The sequence below is a fragment of the Mobula hypostoma genome, chromosome 2, assembly GCF_963921235.1.
Source record: "Mobula hypostoma chromosome 2, sMobHyp1.1, whole genome shotgun sequence".
Taxonomy (NCBI): domain Eukaryota; kingdom Metazoa; phylum Chordata; class Chondrichthyes; order Myliobatiformes; family Myliobatidae; genus Mobula; species Mobula hypostoma.
In genome coordinates this window covers 243,948,226-243,972,564 of record NC_086098.1, presented here as the reverse complement: position 1 = coordinate 243,972,564, position 24,339 = coordinate 243,948,226, and the positions used below count along the sequence as shown (strand labels likewise).

The following is a 24,339-nucleotide window of genomic DNA, read 5'->3' as shown; positions in this document are numbered from 1 at the left end:
GAAGAAATTTTCAAAGGGAAGAAGGACACTACCATGGCTGACAAGTGAAATCAGAGCCAAATTAAAAGTAAAAGAGAGGGCATACAAGGAAGCCAGAGCTAGTGGGAAGATAGAGGATTGGGGAGCTTTTAAAAACTTGCAGAAGGAAACTAAGAAGGTCATTTGGAAGGAAAAGATGAATTATGAGAGTAAGCTGGCGACTAATATCAAAGAAGATACTAAAAGCTTTTTTAAGTATATAAAGGGTAAAAGAGAGTCGAGGGTAGATATAGGACCAATGCAAAATGATGCTGGAGATATTGTAATGAGAGATGCAGAGATGGCAGAGGAACTGATTGCGTATTTTGCATCAGTCTTCACAGTGGAAGACGTCTGCAGTATACCAGATATTCAAGAGTGTCAGGGAAGTGAAGTTGTGCAGTGAAAATTATGACTGAGAAGGTGCTCAGGAAGCTTAATGGCCTGAGGGCGTGTAAATCTCCTGGACCGGATAGAATGCACCCTCGGGTTCTGAAGGAAGTCGCTGGAGAGATTGCGGAGGCATGAACAATGATCTTTCAAAAATCGATAGATTCTGGCATTGACCCGGATCATTGGAAAATTACAAATGTTACTCCGCTATTTAAGAAAGGTGGGGGGCAGAAGAAAGGAAACCATAGACCTGTTAGCCTGACATCAGTGGTTGGGAAGTTGTTGGAATGGATTGTTAGGGATGAGATTACGGAGTACCTGGAGACACATGACAAGATAGGCCAAAGCCAGCATGGTTTCCTGAAAGGAAAATCCTGCCTGACAAACCTACTGGAATTCTTTGAGAAAATTACAAGCAGGGTAGACAAAGGAGATGCAGTAGGTGTGGTGTACTTGGATTTTCAGCAGGCCTTTGACAAGGTGCCGCACATGAGGCTGCTTAGCAAGATAAGAGCCCATGGAAATACGGGGAAGTTACTAGCATGGGTGGAGCATCAGCTGGTCGGCAGAAAACAGAGTGGGAATAAAGGGATCCTATTCTGGCTGGCTGCTGGTTACCAGTGGAGTTCCACAGTGGTCGGTGTTGGGACCATTGCTTTTTATGATGTATGTCAATGATTTGGACTACAGTATTAATGGATTTGTGGCTAAATTTGCTGATGATACAAAGATAGGTGGAGGGGTGGGTAGTGTTGAGGAAACAGAGAGCCTGCAGAGAGACTTAGATAGTTCAGGGGAATGGGCAAAGAAGTGGCAAATGAAATACAATGTTGGAAAGTGTATAGTCATGCACTTTGGTGGAAGAAATAAACGGGCAGACTATTATTTAGATGGGGAGAGAATTCAAAATGCAGAGATGCAAAGGGACTTGGGAGTCCTTGTGCAAGATACCCTAAAGGTTAACCTCCAGGTTGAGTTGGTGGTGAAGGCGGCGAATGCAATGTTAGTATTCATTTCTAGAGGTATAGAATATAAGAGCAGGGATGTGATGTTAAGGCTCTATAATGCACTCGTGAGACCACACTTGAAGCATTGTGTACAGTTTTGGACTCCTTATTTAGAAGAGATATACTGATGTTGGAGAGGATTCAGAGAAGATTGACGAGAATGAATCCAGGAATGAAAGAGTTACCATTTGAGGAACGTCTGACAGCTCTTGGGCTGTATTCCCTGGAATTCAGGAGAATGAAGGGGGATCTCATAGAAACATTCCAAATGTTAAAAGGCCTGAACAGATTAGATATGGTGGTTATTTTCCAAGGTAGGGGAGTCTACACAAGAGGGCACGACTTCAGGATTTAAGGATGTCCATTTAGAACAGAGATGTGGAGAAATTACTTTAGCCAGAGGGCGGTAAATCTGTGGAATGTGTTGCCACGAGTGGCGGTGGAGGCCAAGTCACTGGGTGTATTTAAGGCAGAGATAGATAGGTTCTTGATTAGCCAGGGCATCAAAGGGTATGGGGAGAAGGCAGGGGAGTAGGGATGACTGGAAGAATTGGATCAGCCATGATTGAATGGTGGAGCAGACTCGATGGGTCAAATGGCCTACTTCAGCTCCTATATCTTATGGTCTTTGAGACCACTTTGAGATGTCCAGCACTCGCAAAAGATGGTATAAGAAACTCTGGTTAGACCACACTTGGAGTCCACCCATTAGGGGCCATAGACCTCTCAAAGTTGTCGCGTTAGGTGATGGGTTAAGTCAGGTTAGGCGTATGGTGTGTTGGCCTTCAGCAGCCGGTGGATTGCATTCAAGAGCCACGAGGTAATGTAGCTCTACAAAACCCTGGTTAGACTACACTTGGAATATTGTGTTCCGTCTGATCACCTCATTATAGGAAGGATGTGGAAGCTTTAGAGAGGATGCAGAGGAGATTTACTAGGATGCTGCCTGGATTAGAGGGCATGCCTTATGACGAAACATACACAAAATGCTGGAGGAACTCAGCAGGCCAGGCAGCATCTATGGAAAAGAGTACAATCGATGTTTCGGGCCAAGATGTCAACTGCATTCTTCCACAGTTGCTTGGATTTCCAGCATCTTCAGATTTTCTCTTGTTTATTTCTTATGAAGATAGATTGAGTGAACTGAGGATTTTCTCTTTGGTGTGAAGAGGATGAGAGGTCAATTGACAGCTCATCCTCAATTGACTAATTTGCAGTTTTGGTCACCTACCTATAGGAAAGATGTAAATAAGAGAAAAATTACAAGGATGTTGCTAGATCTGGAGGACCTGAGTTATAAGGAAAGACTGAAGAAGTTCGGACTTTATTCCTTGGAACATAGAAGATTGAGAGGAGATTTGAGAGAGGTATATAAAATTATGAGGGATATAGATAGGGTAAATGCAAGCAGGCTTTTTCCCACTGAGGTTGAGTGGGACTACAGTCAGAGGTCATGGGTTAAGGATAAAAGTTGAAAAGTTTAAGGGGAACATGAGGAACATCTTCTTCACTCAGAGTGTTGTAAGAGTGTGGAACGAGCTGCCAGTGCAAGTGGTGCATGCAAGCTCGATTTCAATGTTTAAGAGAAGTTTGGATAGGTACATGGATGGTAGGGGTATGGAGAGCTCTTGTCTGGGTGCAGATCATTGGGAGAGTAGGCAGCTTAAATGGCTCAGCATGGACTAGATGGGCCAAAGGGCCTGTTTCTGTGCTGCACTTTTCAATGACTCTATGTTGTGGATGCATAAACTAAGGGAAGAAATCAGATCATAAAAGGAGCAACAGAACGATAAATAAGAGAATACGCCAGTGAACTAAATGCAGCTTCCCAAGATCAAGATGCACCAACTAGAAGGAGGAAAAGGAAGGAAGAGATGGAGGGAAAGAGAAAAGGAACATGAGAAAGAAAGAAATCCAGAGAAAGAAAAGGAGAGAGAGTTGTCAAGAGCTGTTAGAACCACTTCTTACAGTCTCAGAGTCAACTCCAACAACCACTATGGAGCAGCACCAGAACCTGAGATTGTTTCACAGCCACAAATTTCACCAACCAAGCAGAGTTTTCCCTCTTTTCAGGAAAGGTATTATAGAACAAGAGTAATAAATCCTCCACAGTAACAAAATCTTTAGGCCTGAATAGGACAGTTAAAAAATTTACTGTGCTATGGATGTCTGTATATAGTAATAGTATTATATAATACACTGTGTATACAGTTGAAATGCATTCTATTCTGTTAGAATTTATAGCAAAGAAGAGGGGAGTGTTGTGTATTTAATATTTAAGTTTATAGGCATCCGTTAGTCTCATGAGACCATGGATTTGTGCCTTGGAAGGTTTCCAGGGTGCAGGCCTGGGCAAGGTAGTATGGAAGACTGGCAGTTGCCCATGCTGCAAGTCTCCTCTCTCCACGCCACCGATGTTATCCAAGGGAAGAGCATTAGGGCCCATACAGCTTGGCACCGGTGTCGTCGCAGAGCAATGTGTGGTTAAGTGCCTTGCTCAAGGACACAACCCACTGCCTCAGCCAAGGCTCGAACTAGTGACCTTCAGATCACTAGACGAACGCCTTAACCACTCGGCCACGCGCCAACACAATATTTAAGTAATGTTTGAGAAATCATATATATTAGCTGATTAAGCATTCTTGTTCATTTAAATAATTCATTACAGGTTATACGTATAAATACGTGAATTACTAATGTCATCACGCTACCACGTGATATGTGGGCACGTCGCTTAAAGTAAACCCAAAGTTAGACATGCATTTTCAGACTCCTGTATCTTCCTTTGAATTAGTTTAATGTTTTGAAGTTACAAAACATAACAGGAGGTACCTAATAAAGTGGCCATTTTTTGACACTTTAAATAGGGGAAGGGCTTAAGGATCATGGTCCCATCACGGAACCAAAAATGATGCAAAGCTCTTCAACTGGAGGGGTTTAGAGGGGGGACTTCACTGGATGAGTGAGTGACTGCGCACTAGGATTCTGCGGAGCAACGCACTTGAGATGAGAAAGCCGTCTGAAATGTTCGAGTGGGTGGAACATCTGCAGTCCCCCTTTTCATTAATACCCATTTCCACCAGGGATATTAATTTGCCAGACCAACCCTGTTTCACATCTAGCGTTCCGACGTGGAGATCTAATTGGATTTGTGGCAATGGGCAATCTGGGAAATAGCAGCAAGAAAGGAAACATTAAACGTACAATGAAGACAAATTGCTGCTCATACACCATCTGCCTTGATTTGTGGGGCTGTGAACATTTCTTTATCACATTTGAGAGGAACGTGGGCCAAATGCAGGCAAATTGGATGAGCCTAAGTGGACATCTTGATAGGCATGGATGACCTGCTTCTCTAATGATCTACTGGCTGGTGCCACATAGAACAGCACAGCACAGTGTAGGACAATGTCCACAATATTGTGCTGACCTTTTAACTTCTTCCAAGATCAATCTAATCCTTCCCTCCCACAAAACACACCATTTTTCTCTGATCCAGGACTCTCTTAAATGTTCATCGTGTAGCTGCCTCTATCCCCACCCCTGGAAATGCGTTCCACATACCCACCACTGTGTAAAAAGTTACTTCTGATATCTCCCCACTATGTACATTCTTCCAATCGCCTTAACATTATGCCCCATCAGATTAGCCATTTCCAGTCTGAGAAAAAGTTTCTGGCTGTCCACCAGGTCTATGCTTCTTCTCAACTTATACACCTCCTTCATCACCCCTCGTCTTCCTTTGCTCCAAAGAGAAGAGCCCCGGCTCACTCACTTGCCCCATCACAAGGCTTTGTAATTCTTCAGAGGATCAGCCCTGGGACCCGCATATAAATTCCATCACAAATGAAGCACAAGAGCACCTTTGCTTTTTTAGAAGTTTGTGTAGATTCTGCACGTCACCAAAAGCTTTGAGAAAGTTCTATAGATGCATGGTGGAGAGTATCCTGACAGTCTAGTATGGAAACATCAATAACCTGGAACAGAAAAGTCTACAAAAAGTGGTGGACATTCCAAGTCCATCACAGGCAAATCCCTCCCCACCACTGAGCACAGCTTTTCATAAATCTGAGTATAGCTTTTCATAAATTCTATTGTATTTCTTTATTTTTTATGTAATGCCCATAAGAAAATGAATCTCAAGGTAGAATATGGTAATATATACGTACTTTAGAAATAAATTTTACTTTGACTTTGACAATGACTTTGATAAGACATGCTCTTCATTCCAGGCAGCGTACTCTACTCTGAATCCTCTCCAATGGACTGGGAATTATCCATCCAGCCTCTGATATTCCAACTCTCCATAACTCCACCTCCACGGCTGCAAGGCAGACCCACTGCCTAGCTCATACCCCAGCAATACTTACACGCCTCACCTATCACTGGCTCAAAAGCTAACAATGTCTTGGGTTATTCTCCTTGTTAACTCATCCTTCAAGACCAACCCTTCTCCATAACCTGTTGCTCCTGCAGCCTCCTGCACTCTCTACTGTTCTAGAAACATAGAAAACCTACAGCACATTACAGGCCCTTCGGCCCACAATGCTGTACTGAACATGGACAGTGGTATGCAAAAGTTTGGGCACCCCTGGTCAAAATTTCTGTTACTGTGAATGCTTAAGTGAGTAGAAGATGAACTGATCTCCAAAAGTCATAAAGTTAAAGATGAAACATTCTTTTCAACATTTTAAGCAAGATTAGTGTACTATTTTTGTTTTGTACAATTTTAGGGGGGAGAAAAAGGAAAGGAGCACCATGCAAGAGTTTGGGCACCCCAAGAGATTTGAGCCTCAGATAACTTTTACCAAGGTCTCAGACCTTAATTAGCTTGTTAGGGCTATAGCTTGTTCACAATCATTGTTAGGAAAGGCCAGGTGATGCATATTTCAAAGCATACCTGACTCCTCAAACATTGTCCCAACAATCAGCAGCCATGGGCTCCTCTAAGCAGCTGCCTAGCACTCTGAAAATTAAAATAAATGATGCCCACAAAGCAGGAGAAGGCTCTAAGAAGGTAGCAAAGCATTTTCAGGTAGCTGTTTCCTCAGTTCGTAATGTAATTAAGAAATGGCAGTTAACAGGAACGGTGGAGGTTAAGTTGAGGTCTGGAAGACCAAGAAAACTTTCTGAGAGAACTGCTCGTAGGATTGCTAGAAAGGCAAATCAAAACCCCCGTTTGACTGCAAAAGACCTTCAGGAAGATTTAGCAGACTCTGGAGTGGTTGTGCACTGTTCTACTGTGCAGCAACACCTGCACAAATATGACCTTCATGGAAATGTCATCAGAAGAAAACCTTTCATCCTCACCACAAAATTTAGCATCAGAAGTTTGCAAAGGAACATCTAAACAAGCCTGATGCATTTTGGAAACAAGTCCTGTGGACTGATGAAGTTAAAATAGAACTTTTTGGCCGCAGTGAGCAAAGGTATGTTTGGAGAAAAAAGGGTGCAGAATTTCATGAAAAGAACACCTCTCCAACTGTTAAGCACGGGGGTGGATCGATCACGCTTTGGGCTTGTGTTGCAGCCAGTGGCACGGGGAACATTTCACTGGTAGAGGGAAGAATGAATTCAATTAAATACCAGCAAATTCTGGAAGCAAACATCACACCATCTGTAAAAAAGCTGACGATGAAAAGAGGATGGCTTCTACAACAGGATAATGATCCTAAACATACCTCAAAATCCACAATGGACTACCTCAAGAGGCACAAGCTGAAGGTTTTCCCATGTCCCTCACAGTCCCCCGACCTAAACATCATCGAGAATCTGTGGATAGACCTCAGAAGAGCAGTGCATGCAAGACGGCCCAAGAATCTCACAGAACTAGAAGCCTTTTGCAAGGAAGAATGAGTGAAAATCCCCCAAACAAGAATTGAAAGACTCCTGAGAGCGTTTACAAGCTGTGATACTTGCCAATGGGGGTGTTACTAAGTACTGACCATGCAGGGTGCCCAAACTTTTGCTTTGGGCCCTTTTCCTTTTTTGTTATTTTGAAACTGTAAAAGATGGAAATAAAAAAGTAATCTTATTTAAAACATTAAAGAAATGTGTCATCTTTAACTTTATGCCTTTTGGAAATCAGGTCATCTTTTACTCACTTAGCTATTCACATTAACAGAAATTTTGACCGGGGTGCTCAAACTTCTGCATGCCACAGTACTTACTTTAGAAATTACCTAGGGTTACCCATAGCCCTCTATTTTTCTAAGCTCCATGTACCTATCCAGGAGTCTCTTAAAAGATCCTATTGTATCCGCCTTCACCACTGTCACCAGCAGCCCATTCCATGCACTCACCAGTCTCTGCGTTAAAAACTTACCTCTGACATCTCCTCTGTACCTTCTTCCAAGCACCCTGTGCCCTCTCGTGTTAGTTATCTCAGCCCCGGGAAAAAGCCTCTGACTATCCACACAATCAATGCCTCTCATCATCTTGTACACCTCTATCAGGTCACCTCTCATCCTCTGTCACTCCAAGGAAAAAAGTCCAAGTTCACTCAACCTGTTCTCATAAGGCATGCTCCCCAATCCAGGCAACGTCCTTGTAAATCTCCTCTGCACCCTTTCTATGGTTTCCACATCCTTCCTGTAGTGAGGCAACCAGAACTGAGCAAGTGGGGACTGACCAGGGTCCTATATAGCTGCAACATTACCTCTCGGCTCTTGAACGCAATCCCAGGGTTGATGAAGGCCAATGCACCGTATGCCTTCTTAACCACAGAGTCAACCTGCGCAGCAGCTTTGAGTGTCCTATGGACTTGGACCCCAAGATCCCTCTGATCCTCCACACTGCCAAGAGTCTTACCATTAATACTATATTCTGCCATCATATTTGATCTACCAAAATGAACTACCTCACACTTATCTGGGTTGAACTCCATCTGCCACTTCTCAGCCCAGTTTTGCATCCTATCAATGTCCCGCTGTAACCCCTGACAGCCCTCCACACTATCTACAACACCCCCAACCTTTGTGTTCTCTGGTCTGATTGAGTGCCGGTTTGTGCCATTCCTTCACAGACTCGAGTTTGGGCAGGCCGCCTCCGTCTATAGCTCCTTCAAAATTCAAAGTAAAATTATGTATATGTCACCTGATACAACACTGAGATTCATTTTTCTGTGAGCATACTCTGTAAATCCATTACAGAATCAATGAAAGACTGCAACAACTTGGGTGTTCAACCAATCTGCAAAAGACAACAAACTCCAAATACAAAAAGGAAGAAACCAAAAAGTAATAATAATAATAAATAATCAATAAATGTCAAGAAAATGAGATGAAGAGTCCTTGAAAGTGAGTCCATTGGCTGTGGGAACATTTCAGTGAAGGGGCAAGTGAAATTGAGTGAAGCTATTCTTTTTGGTTCAAGAGCCTAATGGTTGAGGGGTTCTTGAACCTGGTGGTGTGGATCCTGATGCTCCTGTACCTTCTTACTGATGGCACCAGTGAGATGACAGCATGACCCGGGTGGTGGGGGTCCCTGATGATGGATGCTGCTTTCCTGTGACAATGCTCCATGTAGATGTGCTCAATGGTGGGTAGGGCTTCACTCGTGATGGACTGGGCTCTATCCACTACTTTTCGAAGGATTATCCATTCAAGGGCATTGGGTGTGATGCAGCCAGTCAACATATTCTCCACCACACAACTTCTAGAGAAGTCTGTCAAAAATTTAGATGTCATGCCGAATCTCCTAAGGAAATTCTTCAACATTGCACTTTTGTGATGGGCCGAGGACATGCTTGTTGCCCCATCTGATCTAATTATCTTCTGATCAAATGCCTCAGGAAGTCTTCCTACCAGGGAGCTGCCATCTTATTCCAAGATAGTGTTGAATATAATTAGGGGGTGTTAGCTTTCATAAGTCGCGGGATAGAGTTTAAGAGTCGCGATGTAATGATGCAGCTCTATAAAACTCTGGTTAGGCCACACTTGGAGTACTGTGTCCATTTCTGGTCGCCTCACTATAGGAAGGATGTGGAAGCATTGGAAAGGGTACAGAGGAGATTTACCAGGATGCTGCCTGGTTTAGAGAGTATGCATTATGATCAGAGATTAAGGGAGCTAGGGCTTTACTCTTTGGAGAGAAGGAGGATGAGAGGAGACATGATAGAGGTGTACAAGATAATAAGAGGAATAGATAGAGTGGATAGCCAGCGCCTCTTCCCCAGGGCAGCACTGCTCAATACAAGAGGACATGGCTTTAAGGTAAGTGGTGGGAAGTTCAAGGGGGATATTAGAGGAAGGTTTTTTACTCAGAGAGTGGTTGGTGCATGGAATGCACTGCCTGAGTCAGTGGCAGAGGCAGATACACTAGTGAAGTTTAAGAGACTACTAGACAGGTATATGGCGGAATTTAAGGTGGGGGCTTATATGGGAGGCAGGGTTTGAGGGTTGGCACAACATTGTGGGCCGAAGGGCCTGTAATGTGCTGTACTATTCTATGTAATATAAGAGTTAACTTCCCTGCACAAGGAGGAGAGGGGAGGAGACAGGGTGAGAAGTAGGAGGGAGGGAGACAGGAGAGGGGATGGAGCGTGCTGATTTCCAAATCTATTATTACATTATTAGGCACGCAGTTGCTGCTGTATTCGCTGTAACTCAGTTTGGAATGTACAGTACTTCAAGATTCAAGATTACTTTTTGTTATTCTTCAATACCGGAGTGTACAAGAGAACAAAATGATTGGTAGTCCGGATCTGGTGCAACATAAAACAACACAGTACGCATGAAATATACAACTAAAAACACAAAAAAGACCACAATAAGTATAAATATAAAACCAACTTTCAGAGAGAGGGTAGAAGTAACTGTCAAATACACGTACATAAAGTGTCACTAGGTGGGTTAATGGGGGGAGGTATTGATCAGCCTGACGGCTTGGGGAAAGTAACCGTTTTTGAGTCTAGTGGTCCTAGCTTAGAGTCTGCGTAGCCCCTGATGGGAGTGGGACAGACTGGGTGGGTGGCATACTCCATGATATTGCTGGCCTTTTTGTGACACCTTTCTGTATATATGTCCTTGATGGGTGGGTAGGCTGGTGTCAGTGATGTGTTGGGCAGTTTTAACTACCCGTTGTTGATCCCTCCTGTCCACTGCAGTGTGGCATGTTGGTATGCTCTTCTCTGTGTGAGTATTAGTGTGTTTATACTTGGAAAAACCGGGAATGGGTGACAAATCATTGCCGACGCTTTATACAGGGAAGAGTTTAGGGATCAGAATCCCAATAGGAAGGACAGAAACAAGTCTTACCCCCCTCCCTTGTTGAGTGACAGCTGGGTCATAAACCAACCGAGGGAGGGAGGGAGGGAGGGAGAGGGAGAGAGAGAGAGGGAGGGAGAAAGGGAGGGAGAGAGGGGGGAGGGAGAGAGGGGAGGGAGAGAGAGAAAGAGAGGGAGCGAAGGATAGAGGGAGGGAAGGAGAGAGAGGGAGGGAAGGAGAGAGAGGAAGGAGAGAGAGAGAGGGAGGGAAGGAGAGAGGGAGGGAAGGAGAGAGGGAGAGAGAGGGATGGAAGGAGGGAGAGAGAGAGACACACACAGAGACAGAGAGGAGATGCTGAAAATCCAGAGCAACACACACACCAAAAATGCTGGAGGAACTCAGGAGGTCACGCAGCATCTATGGAGGGGAATAAATAACTGATGTTTCAGGCCGCGGCCCTTCATCAACACTGGAAAGAAAGGGGGAAAGCCAGAATAAGAGGGTGAGATGTATCGGAGGAGTACAAGCTAGCGGGTGATGGGTGAGACCCAGTGAGGGGGAAGGTTGGTGAGTGAGAGAGGGGGTATGTTGTGAGAAACTGGGAGGTGATAGTTGGGAGAGATAAAGAGCTGAAGAAGGAGCCCTGAAGGGCCTTGGCCCAAAATGTCTACTATTGATTCCCCTCCTGACCTGCTGAGTTCCTTCACCACTCTGCGTGTGTGTGTGTGTGTGTGTGTGTGTGTGTGTGTGTGTGTGTGTGTGTATGTGTGTGTGTGTGTGTGTTTCTCAAGATTTCTGGCTTCTGCAGAATCTCTTGCACTATGAAGAAAAAGGAATCTAATGGGAAAGGAGAATGGACCATGGGAGAAAGGAAAGGAGAAGGACCAGAGGGAGGTGATGGCCACAGGGGAGGAGTAAAGAAGGCGCAAACAAGAGATCCCGCAAAAAATGCTGGAAATCCACATACTGGAGGATCTTAGCAGGTTGGGAGACACCAAGAGAAGAGGCAAGAGGGCCACCAGAATGGGATAAAACAAAACAAAACAAAAAGAGCATGGGACAAAAACAGAGGGGAATGGTTATGGGAAGTTGGAGAAATCTATATTCATTCCATTCAGGTTGGTGATTACCCAGACAGAATACAAGGTATTGGTCCTCCAGTCTGTGTCTCACCTGACCTGCTGAGTTCCTTCAGCATTCTGTGTGCATTGCTAGTGAAAGAGAAAACAGCTGGCTCCTGCACCTCTTTAGAAGCTTCTTTTGGTCACTGAGCTCCCCGGTGGTACCCCGGGCTGACTTTGAAATCAACACATCTGGAGATCAAACCAACTCCATCGAGTTGCGTTCCACATACCCTCCACTCAGTGCTGGTCTGGTGCAAAATTAAAATTATAATTTAAATTGAAATGCAAAATAACCGATGCAAATTTTTAAGGTGATTTGGAGGAAAGTATATGGAGGGATGTCAGAGGTAAGTTTTTTCACACAGAGAGTGGTGACTGCGTGGAACGTACTGCCAGGGGTAGTGGCAAAGGCAGATCCGTTAGGGACATTTAAGAGACTCTGAGGCACACGGATGATAGAAAAGTAGAGGGCCACGTAGGAAGGAAGGGTTACATTAACCTCAGAGTAGGTTAGAACTTGGCACAACATTGTGGGCCAGGTACCATATCAGATCGATTGCAGGGATGCGGTGAGTGTGAGAATGAATTGTTTGGACCTTCTACGTGTGGGATGCATTCTCTTTTGAGCACGAAGTTTCGATTGTGCATGTTTTTTGTCATGGCAGGCTCAGTTTGTCACCCCCACACTGTAAGTTGCCCAGCGTGTTCCACAATTCGGTAAAAACATTTAACCTCGTTGTTGTTCTTCCCCTGCGGAAGTGCTGTAGTGTTCTATGTTCTAAAATTCAGCTCATCTTGCTGCATATACTCAAATTAAACTGCCTGAATCTTTGTGTCCAAGCAGCAGATGATTGATTTCTGATGAGGTGCTCTTCACTGAACTCCCAGTGGGGTCGTTTTGCAGATCTCAGCGTGAATTCAATTTACTTGAGAAGCAACTGGCTGGGAACAGATCAGGTCTCCCATCAGAAAGCCAGTCGGCTCGAGCTAAGCACAACCGAGGCAGCAGGAAGTGTCACAGAGCCACATAGGATGGAAAGTGGTCACGGTAGCGTAGAGCAGTTAGCGCATAGCTTCAGTGCCAGTGATCCGGGTTCCTGCCCCTGCCTGTAAAGAGTTTTAAGTTTTCCTCGTGACCTTGGTTTTCCTCCCACATTCCAAAGGTGTACAGGTTAGGGTTAGTGTGTTGTAGGCATGCCATACTCATGTTGGAAACATGGCGACACTTGTGGGCTGCCCCCAGCACGTCCTTGACTGTGATGGTCGCTGACACAGATGAAGCATTTCTCTGTATGTTTTAATGTACATGGCAAACTAAGGAAATCTTTTTTTAGCCGGCAACCACTCATTCACACTAGCTCTTTGCCAATCCCATTTCTCTCCCCATGTTTCCAACAAATCCCCTTGGATCCTGCCACTCATCCGCACACCCACACAATCTGCAATTCACAGCAGCAAATTAACCTACCCACCACGTGCTGGGGGACGTGGGGGGAGATTGAAACATGAGCGGGAAATCTACACTGCGGAACACACACCGGTGGCTCCGTGTCATCCAGAGTTTGAGGAGGTGCGTCAACAAGGACCCTTAAAAATTTCTACATGTGTAAGATGGGGAGCATTCTGACCGGTTGCATCACAGCCTGATGTGGAGCTCCAATGCTCAGGGTCGCAAGAAGCTGCAGAGGGTTGTAGAGGTCAGCCAGCTCCATCACAAGCACAACTTTCCGCACCATTGAGGATATCTTCAAGAGTGCAGCGTAGGTTCACTGGGTTAATTCCCGGGATGGCGGGACCATCATATGTTGAAAGATTGGAGCGACTGAGCTTGTATACACTGGAATTTAGAAGGATTTGCCGCTGGCCTTGGGGTGAGTGGAACTCGGCTCTAGAGAAAGTTTGAGGGTGGGTCCCAGATTAACGGCGGGAACTGGAACCTCTTACACCCACCCCGTTTCTTCCTGCCCTCTGGGGGTGGGGCAGGGGGGATCTACTGTTCATCCAGTCATCCTCCTCACCCAACCCCTCCACAGTCAAAATTACGATGGGTATAGATAGAGTGAATGCAAGCAGGCTTTTTCCACTGAGGCTACGGGAGAAAAAAACCAGAGGACATGGGTTACGGGTGAAGGAGAAAAAGTTTAAAGGGAACATTGGGGGGGGGGGCTTCTTCACACAGAGGGTGGTGGGAGTGTGGAATGAGCTGCCAGATGAGGTGGTAAATGTGGGCTCACTTCTAACATTTAAGAAAAACTTGGACAGGTACATGGATGAGAGGTGTATGGAGGGATATGGTCCAGGTGCAGATTAGTGGGACTAGGCAGAAAAATGGTTCAGCACAGCCAAGAAGGGCCAAAAGGCCTGTTTCTGTGCTGTAATGTTCTATGGTTCTATGAGAGGGGATCTGATTGAAACATTTAAGATTATTAAGGGATTGGACACGCTGGAGGCTGGAAGCATGTTCCCGCTGATGGGTGAGTCCAGAACCAGAGGCCACAGTTTAAGAATAAGGGGTAGGCCATTTAGAAAGGAGTTGAGGAAAAACTTTTTCACCCAGAGAGTGGTGGATATGTGGAATGTTCTGCCCCAGAGGGCAATGGAGGCCAAGTCTCCGGATGTTTTCAAGAAAGAGATGGATAGAGCCCTTAAAGATAGCGGAATCAAAGGTTATGGGGATAAGGCAGGAACTGGATACTGATTGTGGATGATCAGCCATGATCACAGTGAATGGCGGTGCTGGCTCGAAGGGTCGAATGGCCTACTCCTGCACCTATTGTCTATAAGAAGGTGACACCCATCACTAGGGACTCTCACCACCCAGTATATGCTCTCTTCTTATCTCTACCATCAAGGAGATGTTGCAGAAGCTGAAGGCTCACACTTAACTTTGGAACAGCTTCTTCCCCTCCAGCATCACATTTCTGAACGGCCCAGGGACCCACAAACATTACCTCACTAATCCTCTTTTGCACAATTTATTATTTTTCCAAGTTAAAGTTTTATGTCGTGCACTGTACTGCTACCACAATGCAACAATTTTTCACGTCAGTCAACTGTTTATTCCCCTCCGTACCTGCTGCCTGACCTGCTGAGTTCCCTCAGCATTTTGTCTGTGGAAATTCTTTGCCCTGTGAGGACAGTGGACCATGGAAGAAAGGGAAGGTGGAGGGGTGTCGGAGGGAAATGATTAGGCAGTTGAGGAGATGAGAAGTTGTGAGAGGGTAACCAGAATGGGGAATGGAAAAAGTGACCTTTTCCCCCTCACCTGGTCCCACCTATCACCTGCCAGCTTGTCCCACCTTCTTATTCTGGCTTCTGCCTCTTTCCTTTCAGTCCTGATGAAGGGTCTTGGCCTGAAACATCGACTGTTTATTCCCCTCCAATATGCTGCCTGATCTGATGAGTTCCTCCCGCATTTTGTGTGTGTTACTCAAGATTTCCAGCATCTGGAGAACCTCTTGTGTTTATTTTCCAATTGTCTTTCTAAAAGACTAAGATTAATTTTTGAACAGTTTTTCTAAAATACACATTAATTTCAATCTGTCTCTGTTATATTAACAGTCAAACAATGAACACACATAAATAAGCAACAGGACTCATCCCTTTTTCATTAAAAATGTCCATAATTATTGGTACTAATTCATTAATCACTGCTCAAAATTACCATGGGACAGGAGAGAATATTTTATAGAAGATTATCACCAATTTGTACACTTGCTGTCAAAAGGGTTGCCGCTGCTGGCCACACCAAAATCGTTGACTCCTTCAGGCAAGCAGCAGAATAATTTTTTTTTTGTTTTTTACATCACTATTCTGAGGAGACTTTCTAAGAGCATAAGACATAGGAGCAGAATTAGGCCACTCGGCCCATCTTGTCTGCTCCACCTTTCTATCATTTATTATCCTCTCAACCCCATTTCTCGGACTTCTCCCTGTAACCTTTGACACCCTTACCTAATTAATAAACTATCAACCTCCATAAATATATTCAATAACTTGGCCAATACAGCCACTCCTGGCAATGAATTCCACAGATTCACCACCCTCTAGCTAAACAAATTCCTCCTCATCTCTGTTCGAAAGGGATGTCCCTCCATTCTGCGGTTGTGCCCTCTGGTCCTACACACCACTATAGGAAACATCCTGTCCACATCCACACTGTCTAGGCCTTACAGTATTCAATTGCTTTCAGCGAGATTTCTCCCCCCCCCCCCCCGCCAACCCATTCCTCTAAGCTCCAATGAGTACAGTCCCACAGCTATCAAATGTCCATCATACATTAACCCTTTCATTCTGAGGATCCTTGTCATAAATCTCTTCTGGGCCATCTCTAATGCCAGCACATCTAAGATAAGGGGCCCAAACCTGCTCCCCTACTCCCGGCTGCTGTTAAATAGAGAAACTGATTTGATGTTGTGCTGACTTCCTTGTGAATTCAATTTATTTGAGGCAGCTAGTTGTATCTCCTCAGGGACAGGAGCGTGTCCTACAGCACTCACTACGTGAAGATGAATAAATTGTAGCCTGCGTAGATGGAATTGGAATGGTCCACGTCCTCCACATATCTTCTTTTACAACAAGAAATGTTAGTACTTTGTTATTGAAGAAAATCAGCTTCCTTTACATCGTGCCTTTCACTTCTTCAATGGTCATAGAGTGTTGTACTGAGTGGTATGGAAACTGTACTGTGGCAGGCAAGAGGGATCTACAACGGGCAGTTAGAAATGCCCGCTGCATCACCAGTACCAGTCTACCGCCGTCAAGGATGTATACACTCAGTACCTAATAAAGTGGCCACTGAGTGTATGTTCGTGGTCTTCTGCTGCTGTAGCCCATCCACTTCATGGTTCAACATGTTGTGCATTCAGAGGTGCTCTTCTGTACACCACTGTAGTGACTGGTTGAGATAGTGCTGCTTTTCTGTCAGCTTGAACCACTCTGGCCATTCTCCTCTGGCCTCGCTCATTAACAGGCCACTTTCTTCCATTCACCGTTGAGGGTGGAGCGCCGCCACAGGGGTGTGGGGCAGGAAGCAGAGAAGGAGTACCAGGGTGGGGGGTGGCGTGGGTGGAGATCCATGAGAAGTATAAAGTAGCTAGAAAAGAACTAGAGAAGGGAATTTGGAAAGCCAAGAGGAACTGTGGAAAGCTCTCGGCAAGTAGGATTAAGGTGAATCCCAAGGCATTCTATACATACATCAAGGGAAAGAGGAACACGTCGTACAAGATGGTGACAATAAATCTGATTCTGAGTTTCATGTGCCCCGTGCTGTATCACACTGTGAGAACCATGGTTCATTTCAAGAGGACTAGATATAAAAACAAGGGTGCAATGTTGAGGCTTTATAAGGCATTGGTCAGACTCCACTCGTGAGCAGTTTTGGGCTCCTTATTTAAGAAAGGATGTGCTGGCATTGGTGAGGGTCCAGAGGAGTTTCACAAGAATGATCCAGGAATGAAAGGGTTAATGTATGAGGAGCATTTGAGGAACTCGCAGGAGTTTTGAACAATGACGGGGAATCTCATTGAAACCTGCCAAATATTGAAAGGCCCCAACAGAGTGGACATAAGAGTGGATGTTTCCAGTAGTGGGAGTGTCTAGGACCTGAGGGCACGGCCTCAGAGTAGAGGGACGTCCCTTTAGAACAGAGATGAGGAGGAATTTCTTTAGCCAAGGGGTGGTGAATCTGTGGAATTCATTGCCACAGACAGCTGTGGAGGCCGAGTCATTGGGTATATTTAAAGCAGAGGTTGATAGGTTCTGGATTGGCATGGATGTCAAAGGTTACAGGGAGAAGGGAAAATGAATCAGGAAAAAAGAATTGAGAGGGAAAATAAATGATGGAATGGTGGAGCAGACGCAATGTGGTGAATGGCCTAATTTGGCAAGATGCTTTACCATCTGACGGAAATGCTTAGCATCGGTGCGGGAGGGAAACTGAGGGGATGCTTCTGGCTGTGGAGCCTGTCTTAAGGGATCTCCTTCCCACAGATTCTGCCTGACCTGTGTGGTAATGTAGCCATTGGCATAGTGACTTACAGTGTCAGCGACTGGATGATCAGAAGGCTGGGGTTCAATTCCCGTTGTAAGGAGCTTGGATGTTATTCCCATGACCACGTGGAATGCCTCTGGGTGCTGTGTTTTCCTCCTATCAGCACGGAGCAGATGAGCCAAAGGGGCTGCTTGACCAAGTGCCTCCCGCACAGCCTAGTGACCTGGGCCGCACTCGCCTACAGGGAAGGGAGCTGGTGGAATTCTGCACATGGGGATGGTTTCTCAAGGCGGGGAAGTATTATCACGTCGCACACGGGAACTCCAGAGATGATTGCAGAGACAGCTGGTGCTCTCTGGTTTCTGAGAGCTCAGGAGAGGGAGGAGGACGGGAAGAGAGGACGCAGGGACTGACTGCCCCGACAACAGACAAACCTTAGCGTCCCAACAGCCACATTTAGAAATGAGCCCAGCCTCTCCCTGTGGGACTGTGTGGGTGTGTCTGTGTAAATTTATCTCTGTAACATTAACTGGTCACTCAGTGCATTCCACCGTCTACCCCAGGCTATATCTGGACCGGGACCCTTGACAGGAAAGGGGATTCCCTGCTCTAACCGACAGTCTGTGCTCTGTGACAGGTCTGCGTGGTGCTTGACAGACAGCGTCTGCCCTCCAGACCAGCCCGTCTCTGCCTGGGACCACACAAACAAGCCCTTAGGCCTGTTCATCTTGCTAGTCATAAGGACATAACATAAGAAATCGGAGCAAGAGTCGGCTATCTGGCCCATCGAACCCACTCTGTCATTCAATAAGATCATGGCTGATCTGACCATGGGGCTCATCTCCACCTACCTGCCTTTTCCCCCATAACCCTTAATTCCCCTACTATGCAAAAATCTATCCAACCTTGTTTTAAATATATTTACTGAGGTAGCCTCCACTGCTTCATTGGGCAGAGAATTTCACAGATTTACCACTCTCTGGGAAAAGTAGTCCCTCCTCACCTCCATCCTAAATTTACTCCCCCAAATCTTCAGTCTCTGTCCCCTAGTTCTAGTAAACTAGTCCTAATGGCCTGTGTCCGTTTCGCATCCCTCTATCCCCTTCCAGGCGCTTGTTCAAATGCTGCAATACTAACTTTAAGAGCAAGGAGGTGCAACCGTACAGGGTATTGGTAAGGTCATACCTAGAGTACTGCATACATTTCTGGTGTCTTTACTTGGAGAGAGATATACTGGCTTTGGAGGGAGTGCAGAGGCGGGTCACCAGGATAATTCTGGAGATGAGGGGGGTTGGCCCGTGAGGAGAGACTGAGTTGCCTTGTACTATACTCACTGGATTTCAGAAGAACGAGAGGCGATCATAGAGAAACACACAAAATTATGAAAGGATTAGGTAATCTAGAGGCAGGAAATTTGCTTCCATTGGTAATTGAGACCAGAGGAGAGAGCCTCAAGATTCAGGGGAATAGATTTCGGACGGAGATGAAGAGAAACTGCTTTTCCCGGAGAGCAGTGAAGCTGTGGAATTCTCTGCCCGGGGGAAGCAGTGGAGTCCACCTTGTTAAATATATTTAAGACACAGTTAGATAGATTTTTTGCATAGCAGGAGAATTGAGGGTTATGGAGAAAAGGCAGGTAGGTGAGGCCGAGTCCAAGGTCAGATCAGCCGTGATTTTATTCAATGGCAGAGCAGACTCGAAGGGCCAGATGGCTAGCTCCTGTTTCTTACTATTCTGGAGGTATAGTCATCTCTGAATTCCATCTGGTATATCTGATTCTGAAATGTATTGGCGGCTGGTATACTGGGATATTGGAACATCTGACCTAACCAGACAGTGGAGGTACCTTCATTACGTGTGCGGGAGGGATCCCACAATCCTCATGCTCGAATGGATGACGTATAGCAGGGGTCATGAAATATGACAGTGAGATCTTGATCGGTTGGGTATGTGGGCTGAGGACAGGCAACTTGCTTCCAACCCAGGTCAATGTGAGGTATTACATTTTGGGAGATCAAGCCAGGCTTGGGACTTAGTGAATAGTAGGGAGTGTAATGGAATAGAGAAACGCAGGTGTGTAGTTCATTGGAAGCTGCATCCATCATCAAGGACCCCCACCACCTAGGCCATGCCCTCTTCTCACTGCTACCATCAGGCAGGAGGTACAGGAGCCACACCTCCAAGTTCAGGAACAGTTAACACCCATCAACCATCAGGGCCCTGAACCTGTTTATTGATTCTGTTGTGTTTCAAGGCACGGAGAGGAATAACAAGACATCAAAATATACAGCAAAATGCGTCAACGACCAGCACAGTCCAAGGATGTTCTGGGGGCAGTCTGCAAGTGTTGTCATGCTTCCAGTGCCAACATAGCACACTCACTAACCCAGACTCGCAAGTCTTGGGAAGGTGGGAGGAAACCGTAGCACCCAGAGGAAACCTACACGGTCACAGGGAGAATATACAAACTCCTTACTGACAGCAGTGAGAATTGACCTCTGACCTTACAGCAGGCACTGTAAAGCGTTACGCTATCCGCTAAAATCCATCCATGGGTAGGAGAGGTTGAGAGGACTGAGACCCGCCCCGAGATTTAAAAGCCATCAGATGAACAGGAGGTGGTTTATAGGCCTAGGGGTCAAATGGAAGCAGCTCACTGGGCAACACAGTCAATTTGGATACTTTGGCCTGAAGCGTCTGTTTTTATGTGTGGGACTCTAGTCAGATCCATTTCCCAAGGACAAATGAGAAGGAATTCAAAGGTTCCTCTCCTGCTCCCAGTGACTCAGATTCAGAATCAGCTTTACTATCACTGACACAGGTCTTGAAATTTGTTGTTTTGAGACAACAGTATAGTGCATGACACAAAATAAACTATTAATCACAACGTACCATATCAACACTTAATGGCCATTTTATTAGGTACACCTGCTCGTTAATATAAATATCTAATCACCCACTCATGTGGCAGCAACTCAAAGCACAAAAGCATGCAGACATGGTCAAGAGGTTCAGCTGTTGTTCAGACCAAACTTCAGAATGGGGAAGAAATGTGATCTAAGTGACTTTGATCGTGGAATGATTGTTGGTGTCAGGTGGTTTGGATTGTGTATTCAGAAACTGCTGATCTCCTGGAATCTCTCTGGGATTTACAGAGAATGGTGTGACAAAACAGAAAAAAATCCGGTGGGCAACAGCTCTGTGGGTGAAAACTCCTTGTTAATGAGGGAGGTCAGAGGAGAATGGCCAGACTGGTTTGATCTGACAGGAAGGCTCCAGTAACTCAAATGACCACCTTTACCCTGGCTTCTGCTCCTTTCCTTTCCAATCCTGATGACCTGAAACATCGACTGTTTTATTCACTGAGGCCTGACATGGTCATTCTGTCAGAAACCTCAAAGCAGGTGGTCATGGTAGAGCTGACAGTGCCTTGGGAAGACCGGATTGAGGAGGCGTTTGAGCGTAAAACGCCCAGATACCAGGAGCCGGTAGATCAGTGTCAGAGGCAGGGGTGGAAGGCATGTCGTGAGTCTATAATGGTGGGCTGTAGGGGTTTTGTTTGCCGCTCGCTCTGCAGAACCTACTCTTTCCATGGCATTATTATTTATTTGTTTATTATTGAGATACAGTGCGGAATAGGCCCTTCTGGCCCTTTGAGACATGCCACCCAGCAGTCCCCGATTTAACCCTAGCCCACTTACGGGACAATTTACCTACCAACTAGCCTACCAACCGGAACGTCTTTGGACCATGGGAGGAAACTGGAGCACCCGGAGGAAACCCACATGGTCACAGGGAAAATGTACAAACTCCTTCCAGGCAGCAGCAGGGATCGAACCTGAGTCGCCTGTACTGTAAAGTGTTGTGCTAACAAAGGCTGCTGAACGAGCCTCCAGATGGCTATGGATCAAGAGGTTGACCCATGGATCAGTGCTGCTGGGACACACGCCGGGGTCTAATTAACCCTGGCTGGGTCGCCTGGGTGAGGGTGTCTGATGTTCAAAGACCAGAAACAGCTGAAGACACCAGGTTGCATCACTGATGGTGTGTCCCAGCACATCCTAGGATGTATCTCAGCCTCTGACCATAGATGTTGCCAGACCAGCTGAGTTCCTCCAACATTTTAAAGATTAGATTTGTAATTCCTTAATTAGCTATGAACACTAGGGAGCCTGCGGATGCTGGAAATCTCAAGCAAAGCCCACAAAGTGCTGGAGGAACTCTGCAGATTGGCCCAAAATATCAGCTGTTTATTCCTCTCCAAAGATACCACCATGTCGCACGGGAGTCAGGGGCTAAACGTGCCTACTTCGTTTTGCTTTGGTGGGGCGCTCACGCGTGGTGTGGTGGCATGGTGACGTGTGCCAGTCGTATGTTTTTGCATGTGGCCTGCGATGAATTGTACAGACAACAAAGAGTGCTTGGTCAAGCAATGTATTTGCAATGTTACTCAAATATTAAATACAAAACACCTAACTCCACCCTGGACAGACACGACCCTGGCTGCGAACGGTGGACGGTTGGGCATGGGGCGAGAAACCCCATCCCATAAAAACCCAGAGCTACAGGAACGCCAACAGCAGCTCCAAAGACCTCATCCCCGGAGAGAGGAAGGATCTTCGAGGATGAGCTACTCTTGGGGACAACTTGAAAGACTAGCCCAGGACAGAGGACCCTGGTGAGATGCTGTGGGCAGCCTATATCCCAATAGGGATGACAGGGCATAGATGCTGCCTGACCTGTTTAGTTAGAACGTAGATCACTACAGTTTCACTGAAGGCCGAGTGGGGGGGGGGGAGTGGGCATGGTAACACAGGAGATAGAGCTACTGCCTCACAAATCCAGGGACTCACTCAACCACGACCTCAAGCAGCGACGTAGAACACAAGGGAGCCTGCAGATGCTGGAAATCTTGAGCAAAACCAGCAAAGTGCTGGAGGAGCTCTGCAGGTTGGACCAAAATATCAACTGTTTATTCCTCTCCATAGATGCCGCCACGTCACACGGGGCTAAACGTGTAATTTGCTTTGGTGGGGCGCTCACACGCATGGTGAGGTGTACCATTCGCACAGTTCAGGCCCTTGTCGTGCCAGTCGTTTAACCTACTCTCAGATCAATCTTACCCTGCCCTCCTACACAGCCCTCCATTTTCCTATCACCCATATGCCCATCTCGGAGTTCCTCAAATGTCCCAGATGTCCATCTACCACCACCACTGGCAGCAGGTTCCACACACCCACTACTCTCAGTGCTCTTTAAAAAAAACTACCTCTGACATTCCCCCCCCCCAACCTATACTTTCCTCCAATCATCTTTAAATTATGCCTTTTGTTATTATTGGGGACCCAAGAAACAGGGTATCCTGTTTGCTGTTGTGTGCTGGGGCAGCAGGCTGAGGGTAGCAGACACCAACAGAATCAACAAACTCATTCGTGAGGCCAGTGATGTTGTGGGGATGGAACTGGACTCTCTGACGGTGGTGTCTGAAAAGAGGATGCTGTCCAAGTTGCATGCCATCTTGGACAATGTCTCCCATCCACTACATAATGTACTGGGTGGGCACAGGAGTACATTCAGCCAGAGACTCATTCCACCGAGATGCAACACAGAGCGTCATAGGAAGTCATTCCTGCCTGTGGCCATCAAACTTTAAAACTCCTCCCTTGAAGGGTCAGACACCCTGAGCCAATAGGCTGGTCCTGGACTTATTTCCTGGCATAATTTACATGTTACTATTTATGGTTATATTACTATTTATTATTTATGGTGCAACTGAAATGAAAACCAATTTCCCCAGGATCAATAAAGTATGACTATGACTATTATCCATTTCCACCCTGGGAAAAGGTTTCTGATTATCCACTCGATTTATACCACTTATCACCACTATCAAGATCTTTCAGAGCACTGCGTGTTTTCTCTTCCAGATCCCACACTGCAGGGTACAGCAGGCTTGAAGGTATGATTGCTCTTGCGATGTTCCGCCTGCCCCCAGGAACGCTGCAGGGGAGCCCTGTGTCAACTATTGAGCGCACAGCCACCCGGTGAAGTAGAAGAGAGGGCAACTTACCATGATCCCTGTCAGCAGGCACACGCCCTTCCCACAGTAGGTGTTGGGTACCATATCGCCGTATCCAATGGACAGGAAGGTAATGGAAATAAGCCACATTGCACCCAGGAAGTTACTGGTGACATCCTGATTGTCGTGGTACCTTAAGGTAGTAGGGGGTGGGGGGGTGGAGGGAGGGTAGACAGAGGTTGGAAAGGGTTAAGGTGATGGCCAATGACTGCAAGATGACTTGATCACACGCGAGAAATGGGCCCCCTCACCCCCACCACCGTTCACATCCACCCTCTCCCCTTCACACCGGCAAAGGTTGTGTGTCCATAGCGCCTTTCCAGGGGTTTTTGGGGGTGGGGGGTGGTGGGAGAGCTCCAAGTCAGTGTAAAGCCAAGGCTGCCATGACATCGGAAATACCTCAAGCTGGTCAGGGTCAAAGGGTCACAGTCGTAGAAAGAGTCGGTACGGAAACAGTACATTCACCCAGCCACCAACCACTCATGGACATTCAGCCAGGACAGTCTGTGCTGACCATCAA

The 24,339-nt window shown here is 46.2% G+C and overlaps 1 protein-coding gene across 4 annotated transcripts in view; it reads right to left on the bottom strand.

The window, feature by feature from the left end:
• Nucleotides 1–24,339, bottom strand: part of LOC134343040 (small conductance calcium-activated potassium channel protein 3-like) — a 149,862-nt gene that overhangs the window by 49,852 nt on the left and 75,671 nt on the right. For all 4 annotated transcript variants that reach the window (XM_063041869.1, XM_063041870.1, XM_063041867.1 and 1 more), the window contains exon 4: nucleotides 23,811–23,952. In XM_063041869.1, coding sequence (XP_062897939.1) covers nucleotides 23,811–23,952 — 142 coding nt within the window. The remainder of the gene's footprint in view (nucleotides 1–23,810; nucleotides 23,953–24,339) is intronic.